Source organism: Hemitrygon akajei, chromosome 14 (assembly GCF_048418815.1).
Source record: "Hemitrygon akajei chromosome 14, sHemAka1.3, whole genome shotgun sequence".
Taxonomy (NCBI): domain Eukaryota; kingdom Metazoa; phylum Chordata; class Chondrichthyes; order Myliobatiformes; family Dasyatidae; genus Hemitrygon; species Hemitrygon akajei.
Window position 1 is genome coordinate 14,721,219 of NC_133137.1, and position 24,293 is coordinate 14,745,511.

Below are 24,293 nucleotides of genomic sequence, written 5' to 3' on the forward strand. Positions count from 1 at the left end.
TGATTGAGTTTAAAAATTTTAGTTATAATCTCAGAATGACTATCTGCAGTAGGTTACACGGAGGTTGTAGCCATGTACAGTACTGTGCAAAAGTCTTGGGCACGCATGTATAGCTAGGGCGATTAAGACTTTTCACCATGCTGTGTTTGTCAACGTGGAGCAGAGTTTGTAAACCTGGTGAGAGCAAAGGATGTTGGGGACGGTGAAGGTGGAGCGCCGCGCGGAAGGAATGTGGGACAGGTACAGACGCCCCCAGCCCTGAGACATCAGACAGGGTCATTTGATTCCAAACTATTGGTTTATTGATCATTACAGAATGTCTCTCTGGTGCTTCCTGCTTGCTCCCCTCTGCCTTCCCCTTTTCCCAACCACAGTTCCCCTCTCCAAGTCCCCTTCCCACTCTCAGTTCACGCTAGAGACCCATATCAGTATCGGGTTTATCATCACTCGTGTCATGAGTTGTTTTTTTTGTGTGTGTGGTAGCAGTACAGTGCAACGTGTAAAATTACTGCAAAAGTTTTAGACACCCCTGGCTGTCAACGTGCTGAAGACTTTTACACAGTACTCTAACTCGCTGGTGGGGGAGGAAGTTGGGTTCCTTTATCCTTTTGAAATGCACATCCTCATCCCACACTATAAATATAGATCTTGCCAATTTTAAGAAGGCAGAGTTTGTGTATGGATTACTGGTGGCTTGCTTTGTGTTTAAATTTTAAATTGCCTCATTCTGAAAGAAGGAACGTGATTTCTGCTTTTGGTGTCGCTGTATAGTCTCCTCTGTGACTTGTGACATGGTACATTGTGTGGAAGAATTGGCAGTAAACAGCTGCTAATTGTTCTGCTTTAATAAACTGATATTGTTTGGAAAAATATTCCCAGCCTAGCGCCACATAAATCATGAGATTTGCATGTTGTGTTGGATGTAGTAACCAAAGTAATTGCTGTTTTTCCAGTTTGTGATAATGAAGATGCAGTTCCTACATGTACCAAGAGGCTCATACATGAAGACTGTAAGCACTTTCTTAATCTAAAATAGATTTGTGCTATCTTTTATTCTTGCAAGAGCCCTGTAGAACTTTGTGCTATTTTCAATTGTATAATGTGCAGAATTTATTGTTGAGCTATTTCACTGGCCTGCTTTGCATGTTGGCATGTGGCAAGGGCGGATTCTTTCTTGGGCCGTTGTTGTGTAGTGTACCTCAGTGATGGGTCGATTGGATTTTGCTTTTGTCTTGGTAATGCTTCCCAACTGCTGCAGTCCAGACCGTGAGCTTCTGACCAGAGTTTTATTTCCTCAGCGAGCGAATATCAGTCCTTAATTGAAAATGAAGAACCCAGATCTACAAAATCTATTCTGGTGGACGCCCTTAACCCCATCGACCTTCAGAAATGGAGGAGGAAGCGTCTGCCCTGGAAGATTTTCAAATGCCTGAAGGTGATTTCTGCTTGTTTATAAAGTGTAAGAGCAGAATCAGACCTTCAGCTCATCGAGTCCTGATTTATTATCCCTGTCAACCCCATTCTCCTGCCTTCTTCCCATAAGTTTGACACCCTTACTAATCAAAAACCTATTAATCTACATTTAAAATTATGTTCATAAGGAGACATATATTTGGTGAAGGGGGTTGAGAGGAGGTGGTATTAATACTACCCTAAAATTCTGAAATGTTCATATTCCTGGAGATGCGAGTTAACTTAATTCATTAGATTTCATCCTAATTTTTAATACATTCTGCCCTGAGCTGCTGAACTTCGCTATCTTACTATTTTGATCTCTCATTCAAACAAAGGAGAAATGTTTTTATCATTGGAAATGCTACATTCTGGATTGTTAAGGTTGTCGGTTAGATGATTTTGATGTCCTCAAATTTGGGACGGCCCAGTAGCATAGTGGTTAGCACAATGCTTTACTGTACAAGTGATCCAGGTTCAATTCCCACCGCTGCTTGTAAGCAGTTTGCACGTTCTCCCTATAACTGCGTGGGTTTCCTCCCACAGTCTAAGGTACTGTACCGGTTGGTAGGTTAATTGCTCATTGTCCTGTGGTTAGGCTAGGATTAAAATTGGAGGGTTGTTGGTTGGAAGGCTGGAAGGGCCTAATCTGCACTGTACCTAAATAAAATATTGGGCAACTGTTTTAGCTGCTCCATATATATATATTTTTAAAAAAAACACAATTGAGCTGTCTCTCCATGATCCCAGACATTTGACACTTCAGCGTGCTAGTTAGTCATTGCTGGACAAACCAGAGATATTTTCCAGAACTGAATTTAGTGAATTTTCCATTAGTCACTTGATTCTGGTTTGTTTGTTTTCTTACCCCACCCCCTCTTCCTGCCACCTGTTTTGGTTTAGTTTTTTTTCATTTTTAGACTGGTAGGCTATCTAATTACAATAATGTACAACTGCTGTCAACATTCAGCTATAACTACTGTTTTCTTTCCCCTCTCTTTCAGCTGCCAATAGAGTTTCTGCTTCTGCTTTGCATTCCCGTGGTTGATTTTGACCAAGATGACCACAACTGGAAGCGGCCTCTGAATTGTCTGCAAATAGTTACTGGCTCGCTTGTCTGCATCCTGGTATTTAAATCAGGCTATTGTAAGAATAATTCGCCTTAAACCTTGTTAGCATAGTGATCCAAGTATCAAAAAGACATCTTGGAAAGGGCAGTCCGAACTGGAGTGGTTCTGGGTGAGATTTGACATCTCATTGAGAAGTGCGGTTGGTTCTCAACCTTGAACATTTTGAACTAATACTGTCAGGGGAGGGGACGTTAATAATGGAGTCATCTGCCTTGACAGTTTTTTTTTATGGTCCCAAAATGAAACATCTGTGCAATGTGGGGGGTGGGGGGGAATGAATTTGCGCAACTAATGCTTTCGTATTTTGCTATTGGTTTTCCATCCTCACTGCTGACTCATTGAGATAATTCACCCCAGATGTTCATTTTTTTTCCAGATGTTTTATTGTTGTAAGTGTAGGGGATTTTTAAATTATACATAACAACAACAAAAATGTTGGTCTGTAGTTTGGCCGTGTCAAATTGCAAATGTACTTTGAGCATGAATATTGAAGTCATTGGACTGATTTTTGGAAAGCGCTAATGCAGGATTTGGAAACTAGCTGGTTTTGAATGTTGCTAACAGATAGACACGGTAGTGTAGAGGGTGGCAAATGCTTTACTGTATAAGCGACCCAGGTTCAATTCCCTTCACTGCCTGTAAGCAGTTTGTATGTTCTCCCTGGGTTTCCAGGGGCTCTGGTTTCCTCCCAGTCTAAAGATGTACTGGCTGGTAGGTTAATTGGTTGTTGTAAGTTGTCCCATCATTGGGCTGGGATTAAATAGGGGATTGAAGATCGGCGTGGCTTGAAGAGCCAAAAAGGCCTGTTCCACAGTGTTTTAATGAATAAAAATTTTTAAATATAGCTGCTATAAAGTTTTTTTAAAAAAATCGCAGTTGAATATCTGTGTGCCATATTGTTCTATATCGTTGTCAATTATTTTAAAATGGAAACATTTTGAATGGAGACTCTGCTGAACTTCACGGCTTAATGCTCTGTTGGGCAGCAGAGGTATTTAGATCTGACAAATAGTAAATTCAAATTGTGGTTTCTTGTCTTATCTCCATTTTCAGTGGAGAATAAAATGGGGTGAGGTCACCTTGCTGATATCCATTAGGTAAATAGTTATTTTTCCCTTTTGGACACTAAACGTTTGGTCTTGACACAAATACATTCTGGGCAAAATAAATGTGAAAAGTGCAAGAGCAGCACCGTGGTGCAGTTAGTAGAGTTGTTGCATAATTCAGAGATCAAGAGCCAATCCTGACTTCCTATGTGGAGTTTGTTCTTCCCCTGACTGGGTTTTCACCAGGTACTTTGGTTTGCTCTTTTATCCCAAAGACATGGTTTGAAAGGTTAATTGCCTCAAGCGTGGGTGGGAGAATCTTAAGAGGGGAAGGGCGGACTGATTTTGTGGGAAGATGGGTGAATAAAGTGGACTATGTACGTGGTTGGCATGAACCTGTGGTCTTAAGGTCTTGTTTCAGTTTCTTTGATTCTGCTCTGAAACAAATAGAATCCTTTGCCACATGAAGTAACACATGGGCTCGTGTCAGATTTGATCATGGCACGGAGTCACTGTCCCTGCTTTATCCTGGATGCTGTCCTTTGCAGAACTTTTCAATGAATGAATTCTCATTTCTGTAAGGCTTATTGGGGAATTTTTGTATGTTCTGTACAGCAGGAGGTGGGGACTGCCTTGGACTTGGCAGGGTGGGTGGGGCTGGGGGAAAATACGTATTCCCCAAAAAAAAGGGGTTTGCATGGCATATTGATAGAGGATTGGTTTAGAGCAAACTGGAATAACTGGTCACTTCCTGGTGGGTACAGCATTTGGTAGTGTACTGCAAAAGTGTACATTAGGGTAAGCCTGGTTTACTAACTTTATTTGGAGAAGGAAATTTGACCACCTCATTGAATTATGTAATTCGAGACCTTTATGTAATTAACACTCAACACCTGAGATCTCAAAGGTAACTTGACTCAAGGCAAGGATGTTGTGACAGCAACAGTCCTCTTACTGCAACGAATTGACTCTTCAGGATTAACACAGTTCTCTTACACAGAGCTTTAAGATGACAGCTGAAGTACCGTTTGGGCTTCTGTGTCTGAAGGACAAATGTGTCTTTTGGGCTTGTCTTGTGTGTTTCATGGTTTTTAAAAACATAAATTTACCCTCTGGTATACAAAATTTGCCTGTTCAAGGGTTTGCCCTATGAAGAGTAAGGCGGGCCCACAGCCTAATTTGGATTGTAAATTTCTGAAACTATAATCCTGAGGTCTGGGAAGGCTTGGTGAGTATAATCAAAACAAGTTTGGACACTAGAGGATCTGAACACATGATTATCAGATGGAAAGCTGAACACGAGGCAAGGTTACTTGTACAATAGGAAAACCGGCTTGGTTGGGAATGGGGAAATGGGTGTATCTTGTGGCCAATTGCTGTTTCTTCTTGCAGAAATAAAATGGCATTTTCTCATTGAGCTTTAATATGCTGCACTTGTTATATTAATTGTATGATCCATTTCTAATTTGTATATTCTTAACAGCAGTATTGTTTTCACGTGAGATCACTTAACTTTTTTTTCGTTAGATGGATTACTACTCATCCATGGCCAGTATCCTGTATGGGGTCTTACTCTGATGATTTCGTTGCTCTTGGCATCTATAATTTTCTTCTTCACAAAGAATGAGGAACCACCAAAGTTTCACTGTGTAAGCTATCAATCCAGATTTTATAAAGCTGCTTTTTGAATGATTGTATATTTTACAATACTGAGGCAGTATTTGATTTCCATGTTGGGACTTGGCTCCAATCTAAACATCCAACAGATGGCTTTACTAGTGTGTTCCCAATTGCATTCCAAAAATTCCTTCTCTGTTAAAGGAAGTCAGTACAATCTTTACAAACACAACCTGAGGGTCCCTGCCTGAAAGGTCAGCAGTTTACTCCTTTTTTTTTCCATGGGTGCTGCCTGGCCTGCTGAGTTCCTCTAACATTTTGCATGTGTTGCTTTGGATTTCCAGCATCTGCAGGGTTTCTTGTGTTTGTAACACAATCGGTTCCTTGCTGGAATCTGGAAATGCCTGCAGTTCAGGAAATGGGCTCCTTTATTTCTAGATGCATGCATTAAAGCATTTTGAATTGATGAGCTGATGTGTGAGCTGAATGGAAAAGCTGTTATTTACTTCTGTATTTGACTTGTGTGACTGCAGTTGGCTATGCATCAATTAAATCTTGTAATTACAATGACTCGACTACTGCTTGGTGTTGGGGAGGCAATGAAGGTCTTCCATTTCGGGCGGTGATCAGGGCTTCCTTCACTGTGTCAGTAGCTCTGTTTTCACCACTGTCAGTCATGCAACTCCCGGGTGGAGAATCAGAAATAACGTTGCATTCAGATGTAGAAGGGTTCTTCATTGCTGTTTCTGTAGCAGTTTTGTTTTACCGGTCAGTATTGTTAGCCCTGAGCTGAAACCCCTGAACCTGGAGGACTGGTGGACCACTCTGTCTGACCTCTACCCTTTGACCTGTTTGGTATGGGTGGCTCTACCAAGAACCAACGCATAAAGCCCTGACTCCAGCCAATATAAGCTCTCCAGGTCATTGACGCACGCAAGCCTCCAAACCCTGCGACAAAGTTGTGGTCCTCTTGGAGGGAATTACGATGACTTGGTGGCAAATTTTTGTAGTGCAACAATTTACCTTGGTATTCATTGTTAATTCATTTTGTCCTCTATTCACTAATGTTGTGTTACTTTATCTTACATTACAGCTTGATTTTTCTCCACTTTAGTTTGGACAGATTCTTGGTTTGTAGGTTTTTTTAGCCCTCCAGATATGTTATTCTTAACCCAGTCCTTGTATTAATTATCCTCATGTCTTTAACCTTTTGAAAACTTAGTTTTTAATTTATTTCATTTGCAAATGTTAAATTCAAATATCCATTTGATAAATCTTTTGGTATGCATTTGACAGAATCAAACTCTGACTTTCTATCGCCACTCTTGACATTGTGCTTTCATTTCAAATGTTAAAATTCATGATTTTGGTTGGAATTGGACATGGATCAGTGATAACATGAGTGTAAAGGCTAATGTGCTAATTGCATTGCTCTAAAGTTGGCATTCAGTACAGCGAGATCTGACAGAAATTTGTTTCCTTTCAGGCATTTGCTTTTATTGGGTTTCTCTTCAGCATCATATTGATCAACGGCATAGCCATTGAGATTGTCAACCTTTTGCGCTCCATTGGAATAATTTTTAACCTAAGTAATACAGTACTGGGATTGACATTACTTGCCTGGGGAAACAGTATCGGAGGTATGTTTAGTCTGGTTGGGGAGGCAATGGTGGCCAATTTACAATGGTCAGAATCTGATCACTATATCTGTAGCATGGTGGGGTGGGGGGGGGGGTGCGAGGACAGAAGTTCTTGAAGTACACAGCATCTTAAATATGGAATAAGGTGATTTAAGCCAATTTTTTTTTTGTGTATGTGAGGCTGGGGGGAAGTTGCCCTTTAACCGTGGACTTGTACCCTCCCAGACACTTGCCTTTAGGTAAGGCAGTCGGATGAGGAAGAGGAATTGCATTTTTTTTTTGTGCTTGTGGTTTCATTTCTTGGGGAGGGGAATAATGCACAGATGTTGAATTTCTCTAACGCCACAGTACGTATCAAATTTGAATTTTGTATGTTTGTGGGGGGGGGGGGGGGAGAATGAGCTTGAAACTGGTTTCCTGTGACATTTTCTTATTTTTCAGATTTGTTCTCTGACATCACAGTAGCCCGACAAGGATATCCACGTATGGCTATTGCTGCGTGCTTTGGTGGGATAATATTTAGTATCCTTTTTGTTTTGGGGGCATCTGTATTTGGACAGTCGGTTCAAAGTTGTATTGTTCCTTAATTCAATTGTAGATATGCTGTTTGGTATAGGCCTAAGCTCTCTAATTCAAATGCCCTACAACAATAATATTCTTGAGGTATGTGTCAATTCCTGCTTTGAACGCACCTTGTACCTTGTCTCTATGCTTTTGAAAAGACAATGTAAGCTGGTTTTAGCCTTCTCACATTGTCTTCCATCATAAATTTGAAACTCTTGTATGCATGAGGTAGAATCGATAGGTATATAATAGGAGGGGAGATATGAGCAATGGGCTGGTCAAAATTTAAAACAACTCAATTTGGGATATTTAACATTCAGGGCAAAATTGGATTAGGATCAAGTGGGTACAGGACTTCCAAACTAGGGCAAAGAGCAAATGGGAAGTGGTTTGGAATGAAATGTGGTCAGTCGCATTCAGTTGAGTATGGGATGGAAGTCATGATCCCAGTGGTATCCTCCAGGGGAATAAAAGTCACTTGAGACAAGTTTTTGTGTTTGCCAAGGTATTAGTATTAAAGAATGTGTACCAAAGGACATGGTTAGTAGCCCTGCTCTAGTTAAAGCTATTCAAGGTAAGAGCAGTGAACTGGAAAAGGAGTGCTGATTGGTAAGTGGCTTCTGGAAATGCTTCCCAATAGATTGATGGAAGGTTAAACAAGGCTAGATTTGCAAAAGCAGTCAAAGAAAGGGGAGAGCTAGGTATAATAAAAGCTGTTCCCATGACTTTGGTTGATGGAAGTTTTGTAGATGAGGGGTCAAGGGTGAAACAGTTGTGAGTGGAGTTAATGGAGGAAGTGGACATTAATGGAAGTACTATGTCTAATTAAAAATGGAATGAGCAAAGGTGGACAATATCAAACAGGTCTCGAGTAGCAATTGAAGTAAGCAGTCAAAAATATCTTGATCCTATAGATTAAAACTGTGGATTAAAATGAATGTTATGACCCTATGGATTAGGTGTGACATTCAAAAGTGTTGGTCCCTGAACTTGGGGTTGACAATATAATTCACCTTAACATGACCGATTCATTTCAAATGGTTCAATTTAATATCAGAATGTATACAGTATACAACCTGAAATTCTTACTCTTCAGAGATGTCCACAAAACAAGAAACCCAAAAGAATGAATGATGGTAATATATCAAAGCCCCCTCCCATGCACATGCAGCAGAAACACTGACCCTTCCCTTCCCCCTCACCGCCACCCCACTTGCACCAGCAGAAACACCATCACCCCAGCATGCAAACAATAGCAAAGCCCCCAAGGAGGCCTGTTCTTGAGTCCATCAAGAGCTACAGTCCATAACCAAGCACTCTGGTATCTCAGCCGTAGTTGCTTGCATCAGTTGGAATATTGCAGCTGCATTCACTGTATGGTTTCAAAGTTAGATGCTGGCAATAAATTAAATTTTTAAGCGAATGATGTGTCTTTAAATTTGGTAGATTTGAAATGGCTTATTGCCTTAGCTGTCAATTGCTAGGACTTTTGTATCGGATAAACATGCTTAATAACCACGTCATGATGTCTCTGGCAGAGTTCCTTGTAATGAACAATGATCCATAAATTTGGTTCAAATCCAAAGGAAAATATGATTGTACATTAAAACATCTTCAACAGCCTAGTTATAGTAGTAAACTTTGGCAATAGTAGAAATTCATGTAATTCATTTTTCTCCCTCAGATCAAACGTGACAGCCTCCTGGATTGGATTCTAGTTGGATCACTAGGCTTAAGTCTTGTAATGTCATTTGTATTAATTCCACTTCAAGGCTTTAAATTCACACGGGCATATGGCATTGTTCTTATTGTATTTTATATATTATTTGTTATAGTTGCACTATTGACTGAAGCTGAAATTATACATATTTAAAATAAGGCTTCCCTTGAATGAGATATTGTAAATGTTCTAGCACATATTGTACACAGATTTGTTTAAATTATAGTATTGTCAGTTAACTATAAATGAAAGGTGAATGGGAAAGATGCTAAATGGAATTTGCACATTACTTTGACTTCAAATCTCTTGTTCAACAGAATTGCCAGTTTTGATTTTTCTATGTCCATGAGATTTAAGAGAAGTAAGTTCAGGTATTCTATGAAATAAGGCTGCTTCACTTGGTTATGGACCATAAATCACTGAGCACTAGTGGAATGCAAGGACCCTTGCTACCTTTGCAAAGCTTAAACAGTTTTTCTACCCCCTTACAGAACATCTGCTTTCACCACAAGCCGTTATTACTGGAGCTGGAATTCAGTCACTCGCTTGGATTCAGTGAGGGGTGGGGGGGTGGATGGGCAGATCTCCCGATCTTGCAGTTCACTAGCTGGTGAACTCTGGTTAATCAGGCACATTTCTGTTTGCACTATTGTAGATAACTTTTTTTTTTAAAAAAAGCTTGACACTCCCTGACATTTCAAAGGGAAATGATTTTTCACGTAAGATTTTTCTGTAGAGCAGGGGTTCCCAACCATTTTTTAAAAATATGCCAACGACTCTTGGCATTAACAGGAACCCGTGCAGTATAGAGTTTGTGCAGTCTGTGCACCATGCTTGAATTCAGTACTAAATTTCATGATAAATTGTTGTACAGTTTTTTTTGCTTGTGAAATAAATGTTATTATTTAAGTGTTTCCACATAACTACCAGTTGGTGTTCAATGCATCTTTATTTTCTATTTCTGTAAGATAAGGTGAATTCATTTATTTTTAAACAAAGCACTTTAGATTTCTGGATTTTGGAGCCTGGATTTCCACACTGCTTTTCTTGAATAGTTAGATATAAGATCACAACATAATGCTACGGGTGGTGTAAACTAAATTCTTTCACTCTTTCTTCCACCCCACCACCACCTTAATTACACTAATGGGATGGTTGTCTTTTTAAAATTTAATTGCTGTTGTAAGTCTTGAAGTGTGGTTTAAGATATTGTAGATACTCAGTCATTATCTGCAGAGAAAAACAGTAAATATTTCTGGTCAACGGCATTTTTTTGGTGTATGGTCGGTGAATTTTGGGTTGCTTGAATATTTAAATCTAAGTGGCTTAACATTTGTGCAAGAAACTTCAAAGTTTCAGACACGGTTGATTCTTGCTTTCCATAATTTGGCTAATGCTTTGTTGTATAAAGCATTAACAACCACTCTGGGATGCATTGTTTGGTTTAGGTAATTGGTATATACCACTGTGCACAAGTCTCCAACCAAAATATTAGTTATCAGTTCCCGTCTAATAGTTTTCATAATATTCCACCTCCTTTTCCAGCAATCCTTGCTAATAACAGTACTTGGAATCCCAATTAGAATGGTGGCTGTAAAAGCATTGGAACATAGCACTCTACCCAGATTTATTTCTTGCTTATTCTCACTTTCTGGAGTGTTTCTGTCCCTCTTCTTCACTCTACTAATGCTGATTTCAGCACATAGTGGCTTTCCCTCTCCAACAGTATAAATAATAAAATCTCACCATTTGAATACAACAGTCATTCATTAACTAGAACCAGCCTGTATGAACCCTTGAGCTTTGATTGCTGGCCTGCTAACAGGCATTTTAAGATTTGAGATTTTCTTCCAGGAAGGTAGATGGAGAGAACATGTTTTCCCCTCTCAAGTCCCCCTTTAATTATGCTGTAACATTGGTAATAAAATCACACAATAAGTTGAGTTACCTTCCAAATGTGCAGTATCAATATGCTGCACTGTCTTTTTTTAATATATAAGTAGGTGCATATTGAAAATCAGGTGGGTATCCATTCTCAGATCTATATCCCTGATAAAAGTATTAACAAAAAATTTTACACTGAACTTCAAGGAGACATGAGTGAAGATTGACCAAATTTATGGCTGTGATATAGTTTTCAGGAACCTCTGCAGGTGGAGGGATAAATTCCAGTAGGAAACTGGATTGCAAAGGGACAGTCTAGTTAAGCCATAGATGCTAATGGCAGAATGTTTAAATTATTGTTTGTAGTCATGAAATTCAGCTGAGCTTTACAGGCTTGTTACGTTAGATAGATTTTTTAACGGATGAAAATGAGGAAACTGACTTAAGAACACTTGGTAGAGCATTTTTATTTTGAATGACAGTACTTTGAAATCTAAATTACAAATTCAACTTAATTGCAGTAAAATACAGCTTTAATAAGCATACCAAATTTGAATGAGTGCAGATAAAGGAAAATAGGCAGCATAGTATTTTAATATTCTGGATAACCTTGAAAATAAACCAAAACTGTTAATGTCTAAGGTTATCGTTAATATTTTGCACATCTACTTGAATCAATCTTTCTTTCTGGCAGCATCTGCCTGGCCAGATATTTCTTTCTATATGTGCAGTGCTACTCCAGGTTCAGACACAGTGTGTAAGTTTAAAAATTGAATTTTCCAACTCAGTGCTGGTTTGAACTGTCACATTGGTGAAAATATTATGGTCCAGGTTTATGGCTGTTGCCTGTTTTTGATGTAAATTTGGGAAAATACTATCGGTCCCTGGGATCTTGAGTCAACTAATGCTCGAGTATTTTTTTCTACTTTGCTGCGTTTTTGGCAGGCTACAAGAATATTTTGTTACTACTACTGTCATAAATTTCCATTGTTAAGTAGAAAATTATGCCTACAATAAGAATTAAACTGAAATTTAAATGTAAGCAGAGAACACTGAAGAGAAATTACTTAAAACACAGTAGACAAAGTCAATTCAAATAATCTTCTGTTTTCTCCTTTTGAAACTACAAGAAGTAACAACTCCTTGATCCCTAAACAAATGTTGTATATTGATGGACTATAATTATTCATGGGACAATCTAACTATTCTATTTAGCCATGCATGATCAAGCTTTTAATTCACTCTGGAAACCTGAGAAGAGGAGCTCCAATTTACAAAAATAAACTTTAATTACCTTCTGCATAAAATTAGTGCACTTGTTGCTTTGTTTTATTACAAAAACATAACATTGGAAATCTGAAAAATGCAGGAATTAGTTTGGTCAGCCAGGTTAGATTAAGTCCAAGTTTTTTTTAAATGAGATTGATGGCCTAATCTAAAAGATTAATTAAAATTGAGAGAATGAGCAAATGTGAATAGTTCAACATTGCAATGGTTGGTCTGTCAAATGCTGATGACTTAGTATATTATATGAGAAGTGTTTGAGGGCTCTGGGTCTGTACTCAGTTTAAAAGAATGACGGGGATCTCATTGAAACTTTTTGAATATTAAAAGAACTAGAGTGGACACAATGAAGTTTCCAATAGTAGGAGAGTTTAGGACCAGAGGTCACAGTTTCAGAATAGAAGAACTTCCCTTTCGAACAGAGATGAGGAGGAATTTCTTTAGCCAGAGGGTGTTTAATTCATTGCTACAAATAGCTGTTGAGCATGTGTCATTGGGTGTATTTAAAGTGGAAGTTGATGGATTCTTGAATAGTAAGCAAGTCAAAAGTTACAGGGAGAAGTTAGGAGAGTGACTTAAGAGAAGTTGGGTTTGAGAGAGAAAATAAATTAGCCATAATCAAATGACAGAGTGACTCGGCCTAATCATGTTCTTGTTTTGTTCTTATTAAACTCCTCAAATAAAAACTTTAATTGTTATCACTAAACTATACCACACATTTAAATGCTTAATATGTACAAACCCAATTCAGTAATTTTAAGGAATAACCAGACAATTATTAGAATTGTGCTTTTTAGTTTAGTGTGGGGCTAGCCCTCTGACCTTGGGTCAACTTTTGCGAGGCCTCATTTTGGTTCTCTGCAGGGGAAGAACAGTCTGGAAATTAAAATTTGATGTATGCAAGTACATATTTAATTAAATAGCATTCTTTTACCACTGAAATTTTGGTTCAATATTTAAAGTTGTATTACGGCTAAACTGATGAATTGATCCTTTCAAGTGGCAATATACAATGTTACTTTGGGACTGCTGACATAGACAATGACTGGATTAATACTTAAGGTTAATAGTTTAATATCTACTGATATCAACAACAAGTACATACTACAGCAACTTTACAATGATGCTTAAAGCAGTGTTTATCATATGGTGGATAAACTACAAGGGTAGTTTTAATCTGTAATGAGTTCCTATTACAATAATTTAAAATTGAATCATTTTTCCAAGAACGGTATAGATGGATTAGGCAGACATAAATCCTGTTCCCCTTAATGCAGGGATCAAGAACTTGAATATAGAATGCAAGTGACTCTCAAATGTGACATGAAGATTTTACATTGAGAGGTGAGAGACTGGAATCTGGAATACAAAACCAGGATTAAATGATTCAAAAGGGAATTGGTAAGTTTCCGAAAGGGAGAACAGTTGCAGGGCCATGGGGATAAGGCAGGAGTGGGACCAACTAAGTTGCTTTTGCTCGGACTCACCATAGTTCTTAACTAGATCAACAAAACTGTTGATGTTGGTGCCTGGAGTCTTAAAAATAAAACAAAAAACTGCTTGAGGGACTCAGCAGGGTAGCTAGCATCTGTGGAGGCAAAGGAATAGTCAATGATTCAAAGTTGAGTCCCTGTGTCAGGACTGAAGGAGGAAAACTAGCATAAATGGGAGAGGGACAGGTGAGGCAGTGGCTAGTATGTGATGACTGGAGTAAGGGATGGTGGGCAGATGGAGCCATGTGGCAGAGGGATAGAGTTGGGAGACTGTCTAGGGGTGATAGATGGAAACAGACAAAAGAAAAGGGCAGGAAGATCTTGTTTGGGGATGGGTGAGGTAGAGTCAGAAGCTGGATGCACAAGAAGTGTGAATACTACATAATTGACATCCTTCCTGAAACTATAAGGTTATTCTTGGAAGACACCCTTTTAGTGTTTTTTTTTTTACTATATGGCAGGAGAATTTGAGTAAAGAAATTAGACCCGCATCATTTTCTTAAAAAAAAGTACGTCTTTGCAATTACAATTTACATTATAAGGCAGTGGTCAGACCACCTTTGGAGTACTGTGAGCAGATTTGAGCCTCTTATTTAAGAAATGATGTGCTGGTATTGGAGAGGAACTGGTGGAAGTTCATGAGAATGATCCTGGGAATGAAAGGGTTTATGTGTGACAAGTGTTTAATTGCTCTGGGCCTATGCTTGCTAGAGTTTAGAAGAATGGGGGGGGGGGGGGATTTCATTAAAATCCATTGAATATTGAAAAAGCTGGACACGTAGAACAGGCATTCCCAACCCTTTTAATCCCATGGACCCTAGTTTGGGAACCCCTGGTTCAGAGGATGTTTCCTGTAGTGAACCTGAGGACATGGCCTCAGCATAGATGGATAACCCAATAGAACAGAGATGAGGAGGAACTTCTTTAGTCAGAAGGTGGTGAATCTGTGGAATTCATTGCTACAAAGGCTGTAAAGGCCAAGTCATTTGGTGTATCTAAAATGGAGTTTGACTGGTCCTTGATGAGTAAGGGTGCCAAAGTTGCAAAGATAACGTAGGGAATGGGGTCGAGAAGGATAATAAATCAGCTATGATGGAATGAGTAGACTCGATGGGCCAGACTAATTGTGCTCTTAGGTCTTAAGGTTAATATTTTGCATCAGAAATCAACATAAATGATTAATATAGACCGTAAATTTGAATTCATAATTCCAGATTTGAAAATTATATTTATAGACCTCCTCCCATTAAATGTGACTTGTTTTTTTGTTAATATTGACAATACTGTATGAATAAATTAAGTCAGTAATTGCTGCAGCCATCTAATTTACAGCTTATGGCATAATACTGTATGTTTTGAATTGATAAGAGATTACATTTTTTTGTGAACAAACACAATTCTCCTTGATACCCACACATGGAACTGAATTCAATTATTTATTATCTATGGAATTTGCTGTCATAGTTTAGCAATTTACTAAACTGTCACCAAATTATTGTCAAAAGGTAATAATGTTTAGATTTTTATCATCACATTATGTCTAAATCTTAAGTTCACAAATAAAGATGACAAAAAATGTCACTTTGCTTGGTCATTTTCAAACTTAACACAATCTGCACCATTGTCATGATATATCACCCTTGTTATTGGGTAATGCAAGACAGAAAATTCCTTCATTAAGACCATAAGACATGGGAGCAGAATTAGACCATTTGGCCCAAAACAAACAAAACTGTCTGCTCTGCCACTTCATCATGGCTGATCCATTTTCCCTCTCAGCCCAATCGCCTGCCTTCTCCCTGTATCCCTTCATGCCCTGACTAATGTCAATGTCCAAATCAGACAAAACTCTGGAAGACCATTTCACTCCTATAATGCCTTAATTCATTTCTGGTTTCTGCCCCTCATGTGCCTTCAGAATGACCTGTAGAATATCTGATCATGTTTTCTATTGTTACTTCATCAAACAAATTTGCAAAAGGTTTATGCTACTACTGTGAAAGGCCTTCCATCCTTTCTCTTGAACAGTAAATAACCAGTTCAGCATTATCATTTTATCATTCATTACACTTTTGGTAGCTGTAAATGGCACTTTGTACCCAAATGAATAACTTAACTGGGTTACTCCTGTGAGCTTCACTAATACACTATAACATTATAAACATAAAAACAATAATTAAGGAAGCAATTCTTCAGGTAACTCAGTAGTAAATCTGATCAACTAATTTAAGACAAATGAATCAGAAACAGCGGAATGTTTACACAAACAGAATTTTGCAAAAACACGTGTTACAATCAGAGGAGCACTGCAAATTGAAAACTGATTTGATGTGCAGCACTAAGCAGGCTTGAATTTAGTGTAAATTTATAGAACAATTAAATAAAAACATAACACTATCACAGAACTTTCAAAAAATACAAATTGAAACCTTAGTACAGTATATATTCCCAGATGTAGTGGCAACAGTCTCTGAAGTCACACCAGTTCAATATTAAGGTTAGACTAATGTTCCATTTAGGTTCACCTTGCTCCCTGTTTTTAATACTATGGCTTACAAATAGAAGAACCGCTGAGAATTAGATTTCTCAGGCAAAAGAATGTTTATGTACAGTACATTTTAAAGACATACTGAGAATTGATGTGATTTTTAAAAAAACACTGGTTGTGGGGGTTTTATATTAAAATACTGCTATCAGCTATCCACAGAGTAAGATTATAAAATCCAGTATGAAATAAAACTGCTATAAGCTTAATATTAATGTAATGTTAAAGACTTAACAGTACATATCTTCTGACAAATAGAACTTAACCACAGATGAATGTGATCAGATCAGAATTTTTGAGTAATGTGGCTACCATATCCCTAGCAGTCTAGCCCCTTCCAGAAATCGGGATTCTGCCAACGCAGAAGGTCAAGTGCATACGTGCAAATCACTAGATACAAAATAATACTGAATAATTATTGCATAGTGGACAAGTTGGTTATGTTTTTAAGTTACAGTCTGAGATCGTTGTCGTAGTTCTGCAGAAGGCAGATGAGTGCTAGAATTCAAAATACATTCCAGTGGCTGGTCACGCTGTGTTTGGTTTACTCGAGCATGCTCTTCAAACCATTCCTGTGGAAATAGATATATTTATTGTTTTGGATTGTATAAGAAATGAGCTACTAAAATGTTGACATAACTGAATAGGTTGGTAACTAATGTTGTGTCCTTTTTACATACAGAAGCCTTCATGAAATTAAATTGAGTAACAAAACATGTTTATCCATTTGAAGTTCCATGGATATTTATTAGGCAAAAGCTATCACGTACCTCTATCGATCTCCACACTTCCTGAATGAAATAATTCTTTACTGAAGAGTATTCCACAAAATTACTCCCATTTTAAATATGTTTTAACAATTCAAATGATCTAATGGATTTGCTTATGTGACAAACACAGTATAGCTTACAGCATGCTATGATTCTCATACCTGAATTTCTTCTTCATACATTTTAATACTCAGGTCACTTTTAGTTCTTAATCTTCTGCCAATGAAAACCATTTTAAGTTGCTGTAATAAAACAAGAAATCAATTAAATGAAACATTATTACAGTTTAAAATATCCCCTGGAAGAAGTTTGAGGTGTTATGAAACCAAAATATGTGGATAACGTATAATTATAACAACACATACAAACAAGCTGGATGAACTCAGCTGGTCGGGCAGCATCCGTTGAAATGAGCAGTCAATGGATGCTGCCCGACCTGCTGAGTTCATCCAACTTGTTTGTATGTGTTGATTTGACCACAGCATCTGCAGTGTACTATGTGTATAGTTATAACAGGTTGGTCAATAAAGGTCATGGTAATTATCTTCCTCTTGACCTTTGGCTGTATTAAATGCCATTTAATACTCCCATCAAAAAGTATTAAGGTAATTTTATTCTTGGGGGCCAACTTTCAAAAAAATTGAATGGTGTTCTTATCATTGTGGGAATTCCTTTGCTTTCAATTTGCCCTTCTCTATTGGGCACAGCTAAAATTGGGTTTCATTAACTCGTCTACTGTAGATTTGAGTTAAAGTCATAAAAACATAATGAGCAATGGTAATTAGGTTGTTCAAACCTTATTCCTCCAGATAATGCTATTATGTTAAACATTATATACATTTGCGAGTCTGGAGAGTGAATTTAAGTAAAAGTCTTCAATTCCAAGAGAAAAGAGTATCATAGGTAAAAGGGATCTTGACTCTCACCAGAATCCACACGAGTTGGGGTGGCATGGTGGTGTGTTAGCACAACACTTTCTGGTACCAGCGACCCGGGTTCAATTCCCGCCGCAGTCTGTAAGGAGTTTGTATGTTCTCCCCATGACCATGTGGGTTTACTCTGAGTGCTCCAGTTTCCTTCCACAGTCCAAAGACATACTGGTTGATAGGTTAATTGGTCATTGTAAATTGACTAGGGGTTGCTGGGCAGTACTGCTCAAAGGGCTGGAGGAGCCTATTTTGCGCTATATCTCAATAAATAAAATGTTCACTTGCAGTAAAAATGTTCGGATTCAGGAACTCCGTTTTTATTTTGCTTTGGCTAACTGTAATGCCTGAACTACAATTAGATAAGAAATGGAATTTAAAATCCTGTGACAATACTCCTCAGTGCTTCCTGAGTAAAATTTCTGAACCATTGGGGCAGTTAAAAATAAATTAATGGAAGAAAGTAATGAGTACATAACCTAGAATATTATCCAAGTGTAAAAACTGTGATAGGAATGTAAGTAAACTAGTCTTTAATTTTATTCGTATTCAGATTTGTGAATTGTGAATTATCATTACATTTTATATAACACTATATACTGTACATATAAAAAAGCAATATCATGGCGGTACACAATTGGAAAGGGCTCAGTATTTTCAAGCTATTTAATGGTTCAATATTCATATGAAACAAAAGAATTTATAAATATTTAGCAGCTTGGGCTGCATCAATGTAAAACATTATGTTTCGTTGCCTTTTCAGTGTTGATTGATTTGAGATTTCTGCTTTTGATTAAATAATGACATTCTTTTATTTTGTGATCGTTTAAGTTTGTTGTCACTGATTTACTGGACTCCGAAACTCACACGTGTTCCTCAATCACACTTTATGTACTCGTGCACAAAGAAAACATGGCCTCTGTCATCAGGCTGTTCTGAAGTTTGAACAAAGAAATAGCACTTTTATACAAAAAATGACCAGTAGATATACTTGCATATTGACTAGTTGGTAACCTTATGTATGTTCAAATTCCTCATTCGCAAAATCAATCACCATTTAAACTAAGGAATCCATATATTATTAGCCAATAGAATCTCCATGCTAATGACCAATAATACTCAACAATTAGGAAAGTAACTGACCAGTAGTGTCACCCTAGAATCCTCTCTGGTCCCCTGCTGTACAAAGGAAAGCTGTGTTCTTCAAAGACCCTCCTTCAAAGGTCTTTCTTGCATAGATTGTCCGCACATTACCTGTAAAGTTATCTTTGCCTGGACATTACCTTAACCCCCGTCTTCCACAGCATCACAATCCACTCCACCAATACAGAGCAAACAAACTTTTCCTGCCTACCCTGAATTTGCAAGAAAACTGTTGCCTCATAAAGGACAGTGCTAACTTCAGGTAATATTAATGACAAGTTGTTGAAACTGAATGAAAAATAACCAATAAATGAAGAAGATACGAATACATACATCATTCTTTGCCATTCTGGATGACAATTTAAAAAGCCCTGCGATTTCAGAAGCTGGAGAACCATTCTGTTTGTTGAATTCAAGAAGTCTATCAATCTCCACTTTGTCCACCTCAGTTTCAAAAACAATTCCATTTTCATCTGAAAGAACAAAAGTCCAGGAAGATTATCTCAACCAGCTACAACCATATTTTATGCTCCAGTTGCAGCTCACCTCACCTTTCATCTAATGATTTCAACATAACCTTCTGATCTCTTCTCATTCTTATCTAGCGTCCTCTCAAAAATATTCACATCTGCTTATTTGATTTCCTGTCATATGAGTAAAAATAATCCTTTCAAACTGCCTTTCAAAAAATTATGAAAGGCATAAAATCATGAAATATGAATGCCATTGGTAAGACAAGCTATTCCTGACTGTCCTTAATCGTCTTTGAGGTGATGGTATGACAATTCCCTGAATACTGCAGTTTCTCTAGTTAAAGTTTGCAGGGAGTATCAGGATTTACTCACAATACTAATAAAGAAACTGTTACTAGACTCCCCCAACTGTGCCAGCTTCTAGAGTTTAGATGCCATAACTCTCCAGGGTGTGGCTAGCTAGTGTGGCATCTTTAAGGCTTCAGGACCTTCCCACTAATCAGCAATCATGTCTTGGTGTAAAGAATTCAGTATTTAAAGAGCACCTGAACGGAGCCTCAATGCTCAATCGTAAGCCCACGAGACATATCATCTCGTGTTTTGTTTGTGCTCAGTTCTCATTCCATTACAGTGAGAGGGTTTCCAGATGGACTCTGGAGATTCATGACCTCCAGGTTGCTGTTTGTCAACTTTCGCAAGGAGGAAGCCAGAGTCGCTCAGGACAGCCAGTTGGTCATTCTGGGGAGCCAGAACATTTTCCAATCCTAGAAAGATTCATTGGTGACCTGGGTTCTTGCCGTGGCTTCCTCACCCAATTCTCATTAGTATTTGATCTCCAGCCATCCTGGTTCCCTTCGGAGCACGGAAAGTTGACCTTCATAACTTCTCTTCTGACTGGAAGAGTCCTGGCCTGGGCCACCACGCATTGGGAACCAAGGTCAGAGATTTGCTCGGACTCGGAGGACTGCATGGCGGCATGGCCCCGCAGGAGGTGTTCCATCATCCCGCCGCAGCCAGCCAAGTGTCAGACTGCTTGATGAAGATTCGACAGGGTGGATGGTCAGCGGCCGACTACGCTATTGAGTTCCGGACTTTGGCCCAAGAGAGTGGTTGGAACAAGGAAGCCTTGGCCACTCTATACTGCCACGGACTTTGGGACAAGCTCAAGGATGCTATCACTTTGGGACAGCCAGCATGGGAACTTAGAGATCCTCACTGACCAATCCACCTGCCTCAACAACTGTCTGGCAAAGTGTAAGAGGGATCATATTAAGAGGCTGAAGACAGCTAGCCCAAACCCAGCCTCAAACCATCCTGATTCTACACCACCCCCCCGCCAAACTCGGACCATGACCAACCCTCCTCCCGCTAGGGACTCGGTCAAGCCATGCAGCTCGATTAACTTTCCGCCGAGAGGTCGTGGCATCAGAATGAAGGCTGCCGCTGTCACTGTGGGGAAGCAGGCCACCTGTGGGCCAAATGCCTGAAGCTGCAGCCTTTGGGAGAACTGATAAGACTGTCCAATATTGGGAGGACTGTGACAGAAGCAGACACCACTCCCAACTCTATGCACTTGGGCATCATGATGAAGGTGGAGATCTCCTGGGGTAATAACAGGTGAAACTTCTGTGGACTCTGGGGCAGCTGGTAATTTCCTGGACTTGGGAGCTGCCCGTCAGCTCAACGTATTGTTGTGAGAGTTGAGCTAGTCCACGCCCACATCTGTCTTGGACGGCCAATGGCTAGGTTCCGGCCAGATTCAGCATCAGGCTGTGGTCTTGCAGATGAGGATAGGGGATCATGTGGAGGACATTAGTTTCTACATCACTGACTCACCACTCATACCCCTGATCCTCAGGCACCCTTGGCTGTTTCAGCATAACCCATCCGTGGTCTGGAGGGAGGGAGAATCATTGCTTGGTCCAGTTATCGTAAGAGGGTATGTTTGCGGCATGGTGTTCCAAACCCCAGATTCTCCCTACACCACCAACCAGCAAGGGGACAGACTTCAGTGCAGGCTAACCTGAAGCCTAAGGGATCCAACTGTAAGGTCCCGACTAAAGGAAAGACTCCTAAATGAAGACCCTTGGAGCCTGTTCCCAGGGGCGCAAGAATCATCTGTAACACCTTGTTGCCGTTGCCTGAGGACACAACGGAGCCTAGTGAACCTAGGGAGGTGACTTGGAGGTCAGTTAAACCACTCCTCCCACCTACAAAGCCTCAGGAGTCGACCTTGAGGGAGGGTTCAGAAGAACTTGCAACACCCAGACCAGTCAAAGTTCCTTCCATATACAAGGAGTTGGAAGAGGTCTTCAGAAAGGGAAAGGCCTCGACTCCTCTACCACACCAACCCTACAACTGGCTATAGATCTTCTGCCTGGTACTTGTCCTCCTCGGGGTTGATTGTACACAATGGAAGAATATATAAAGGAGGCTCTCGCTGGGCATTCCAATTACTGTTAAAACTGCACTCCAGAAAAGGGAAGTATATTCTGCCATATCCTAATATATACTTTCGAAGTTGGAAAGGCTTTAGGAAACTAGGAAGTGTGTCAATAATGCAAAGTATCCAAACGTTGACCTGCCCTTGTATTCTACGTATTTATTAATCATTCTCCTTTGTATTAAGTCAACATTTTGACAGTGAAGAATGCATTCCCTGAATACTCTTATTATTAAGTGCATTGAAATTCGATCACCTCTCATTTAAAAGGATTTTTACATAGGCACAGGGATGTAAGAAAAATGGAGGGGTATGGGATGTGTAGCAGGGAACAGTTAGATTGATCATGGAGTAGGTTTTTATAATCTAACTCAAATCATGGCCTGATGGGGTCCTGCTGTACTGTTCTATGTTCAGATAATTACTTACGCCAATTTTGTTTTTCGTATCTCCGAAGATTTCATTTGTCTCTTACTTGCATTGGGTAGGGATATACAGTACATTTACCACCCTCTTTCAGTTGATGTAGCATTATGTTGCTCAATCTTTTCAGGTCTCATGGACCATTCCTTTTAATTTCTTCGCCCTTACCCCTTCCCTTGTGGTAAGTGGGAAATGGAATAAGTTTTAGCTTTTCACAGTTCTGATGACAGGAAATTGACCTGAAACATTTTCTTTTACTCTCCACTGCCAAACCTACTGAGAATCCTTGCATTTTTGTGTTTAATTAGATGTCTGGATCATACAATATATCATACCTCTTGATTTTTTTATACCGTAACATCAACACTATAAGAATATACTTTTTAGATGAGATTCTTAAGTAACACACAATACTCATTTCTTAAATGACCATACTAAAATACAAAAAAAAATGAGCATCAGGAAACTAAATACTAAATTACAAAAAGAAAATATGGAATGGATAATGGTGGATACATACCTTCCTCATCTTTATTTTTTCTACTATAGTTCATTCGAAACAGAAAGGCATCCAAAATAAAGGCAACAATAATAGTAAGCACAACCTAAATAAGAAACAATAAAAAAAATCACAACTGAGAGTTATGAAAGATAAACTGATTTTTAATCATTTAGAAAATGATTTTATAATTTAGAATATCACTTGTTGATGTGATTCTTTTAGAATGTGATAATTTAATTTTGGTTGAAAGTAAACATATTAAGATGGTGACATTATGAAATATTAAATGTCTACATCTAAATAAGAAATTAAATTCTAAATGTATTAATTTTTGAACAAAATTACTTAATAAATATTTTAAGGCATCAAAAATCCTTCCTAATATGAATTGCACATTGATAATCACATTTAGAAGCTGAAGGTGCAAGTGGAATTATAGAAATCATCATTATTTACTCAGACAAGTGCAGTTCTTCGCTTTGGGATCGGAATACATTTTTCACATTGGCAGGTTTTTTTCTTTCTCTTTTTCTCCCCCAGTTGACATTAGAAAGCTATGCACCCCAGTAGTTCTCTAAATACACAGACTGCATTCGCAGGAATCAGACTGCTCATGAAAGCAATAGGAGTTACTGTAGTCTTATATAGAGAGAAATGTATTATTGATAACAATGTTTCCCACTGCTGCACCAAGACCCCCACCTTCCCGATGCTGCATGTCCAAAATATATTTGAGACAACTTCCATTTGGACATCTTTTACCGCTATGTTTCATAACGCAGTGTCACTGAGTCAATGGAAAGAGGCAATTCATGCCACTGTGTCCAAGCCAATGAGCGGGGTCCCATCCATATGAATCCCATTTTCTAGCATTTAGCTCATAGCTCTTTATGCCTAGGGAATTCAAGTGCTCATTTAGCCACTTAAATACAGGAACTTTCCTTCCTCGACACTTCCATGCACTCTATTCCAGGTACACACTCCTCTCTGAGTGAAAGAGATCCCTCAAAGATCCCCTCTAAATCTCATACCCCTCACCGAAATCCTGAATTCAGCCTTCTGAATTCCATATACCCATACGTCAAGCCATTGCTTACCCAAATCCCACACAGATGAAAGAGGGTCAAACAAGTATTCCCATTTAATTGAGGGTGTTGGCCGGGAACAGTGTACAAAACCAACATGAAGCAGTGATACATAACATTTCAACACAGTAATTTGTTATCCAGATTCTTGAA

At 38.8% G+C, this 24,293-nt stretch overlaps 2 protein-coding genes across 5 annotated transcripts in view; one reads left to right on the forward strand and one right to left on the reverse strand.

Moving 5' to 3' along the window:
* The window catches only part of slc8b1 (solute carrier family 8 member B1), a 47,706-nt gene that overhangs the window by 20,889 nt on the left and 2,524 nt on the right, over positions 1-24,293 (forward strand). For 2 of the 3 annotated variants that reach the window (XM_073065492.1, XM_073065493.1), the window contains exons 9-15: positions 954-1,010; positions 1,299-1,435; positions 2,457-2,598; positions 5,156-5,277; positions 6,732-6,885; positions 7,327-7,407; positions 7,484-7,548. In XM_073065492.1, the coding sequence (XP_072921593.1) occupies positions 954-1,010; positions 1,299-1,435; positions 2,457-2,598; positions 5,156-5,277; positions 6,732-6,885; positions 7,327-7,407; positions 7,484-7,548 (758 nt within the window). Of the gene's footprint in view, positions 1-953; positions 1,011-1,298; positions 1,436-2,456; positions 2,599-5,155; positions 5,278-6,731; positions 6,886-7,326; positions 7,408-7,483; positions 7,549-9,133; positions 10,096-24,293 lie in introns of those variants that run through there. The other variant, XM_073065494.1, reaches the window with a different exon arrangement.
* The window catches only part of tpcn1 (two pore segment channel 1), an 87,943-nt gene continuing 75,154 nt past the window's right edge, over positions 11,505-24,293 (reverse strand). For both annotated transcript variants that reach the window (XM_073065490.1, XM_073065491.1), the window contains exons 24-27: positions 23,074-23,158; positions 19,548-19,687; positions 17,307-17,387; positions 11,505-16,947 (exon numbers count right to left, since the gene is read on the reverse strand). In XM_073065490.1, the coding sequence (XP_072921591.1) occupies positions 16,822-16,947; positions 17,307-17,387; positions 19,548-19,687; positions 23,074-23,158 (432 nt within the window). In that variant the 3' untranslated portion in view covers positions 11,505-16,821. The remainder of the gene's footprint in view (positions 16,948-17,306; positions 17,388-19,547; positions 19,688-23,073; positions 23,159-24,293) is intronic.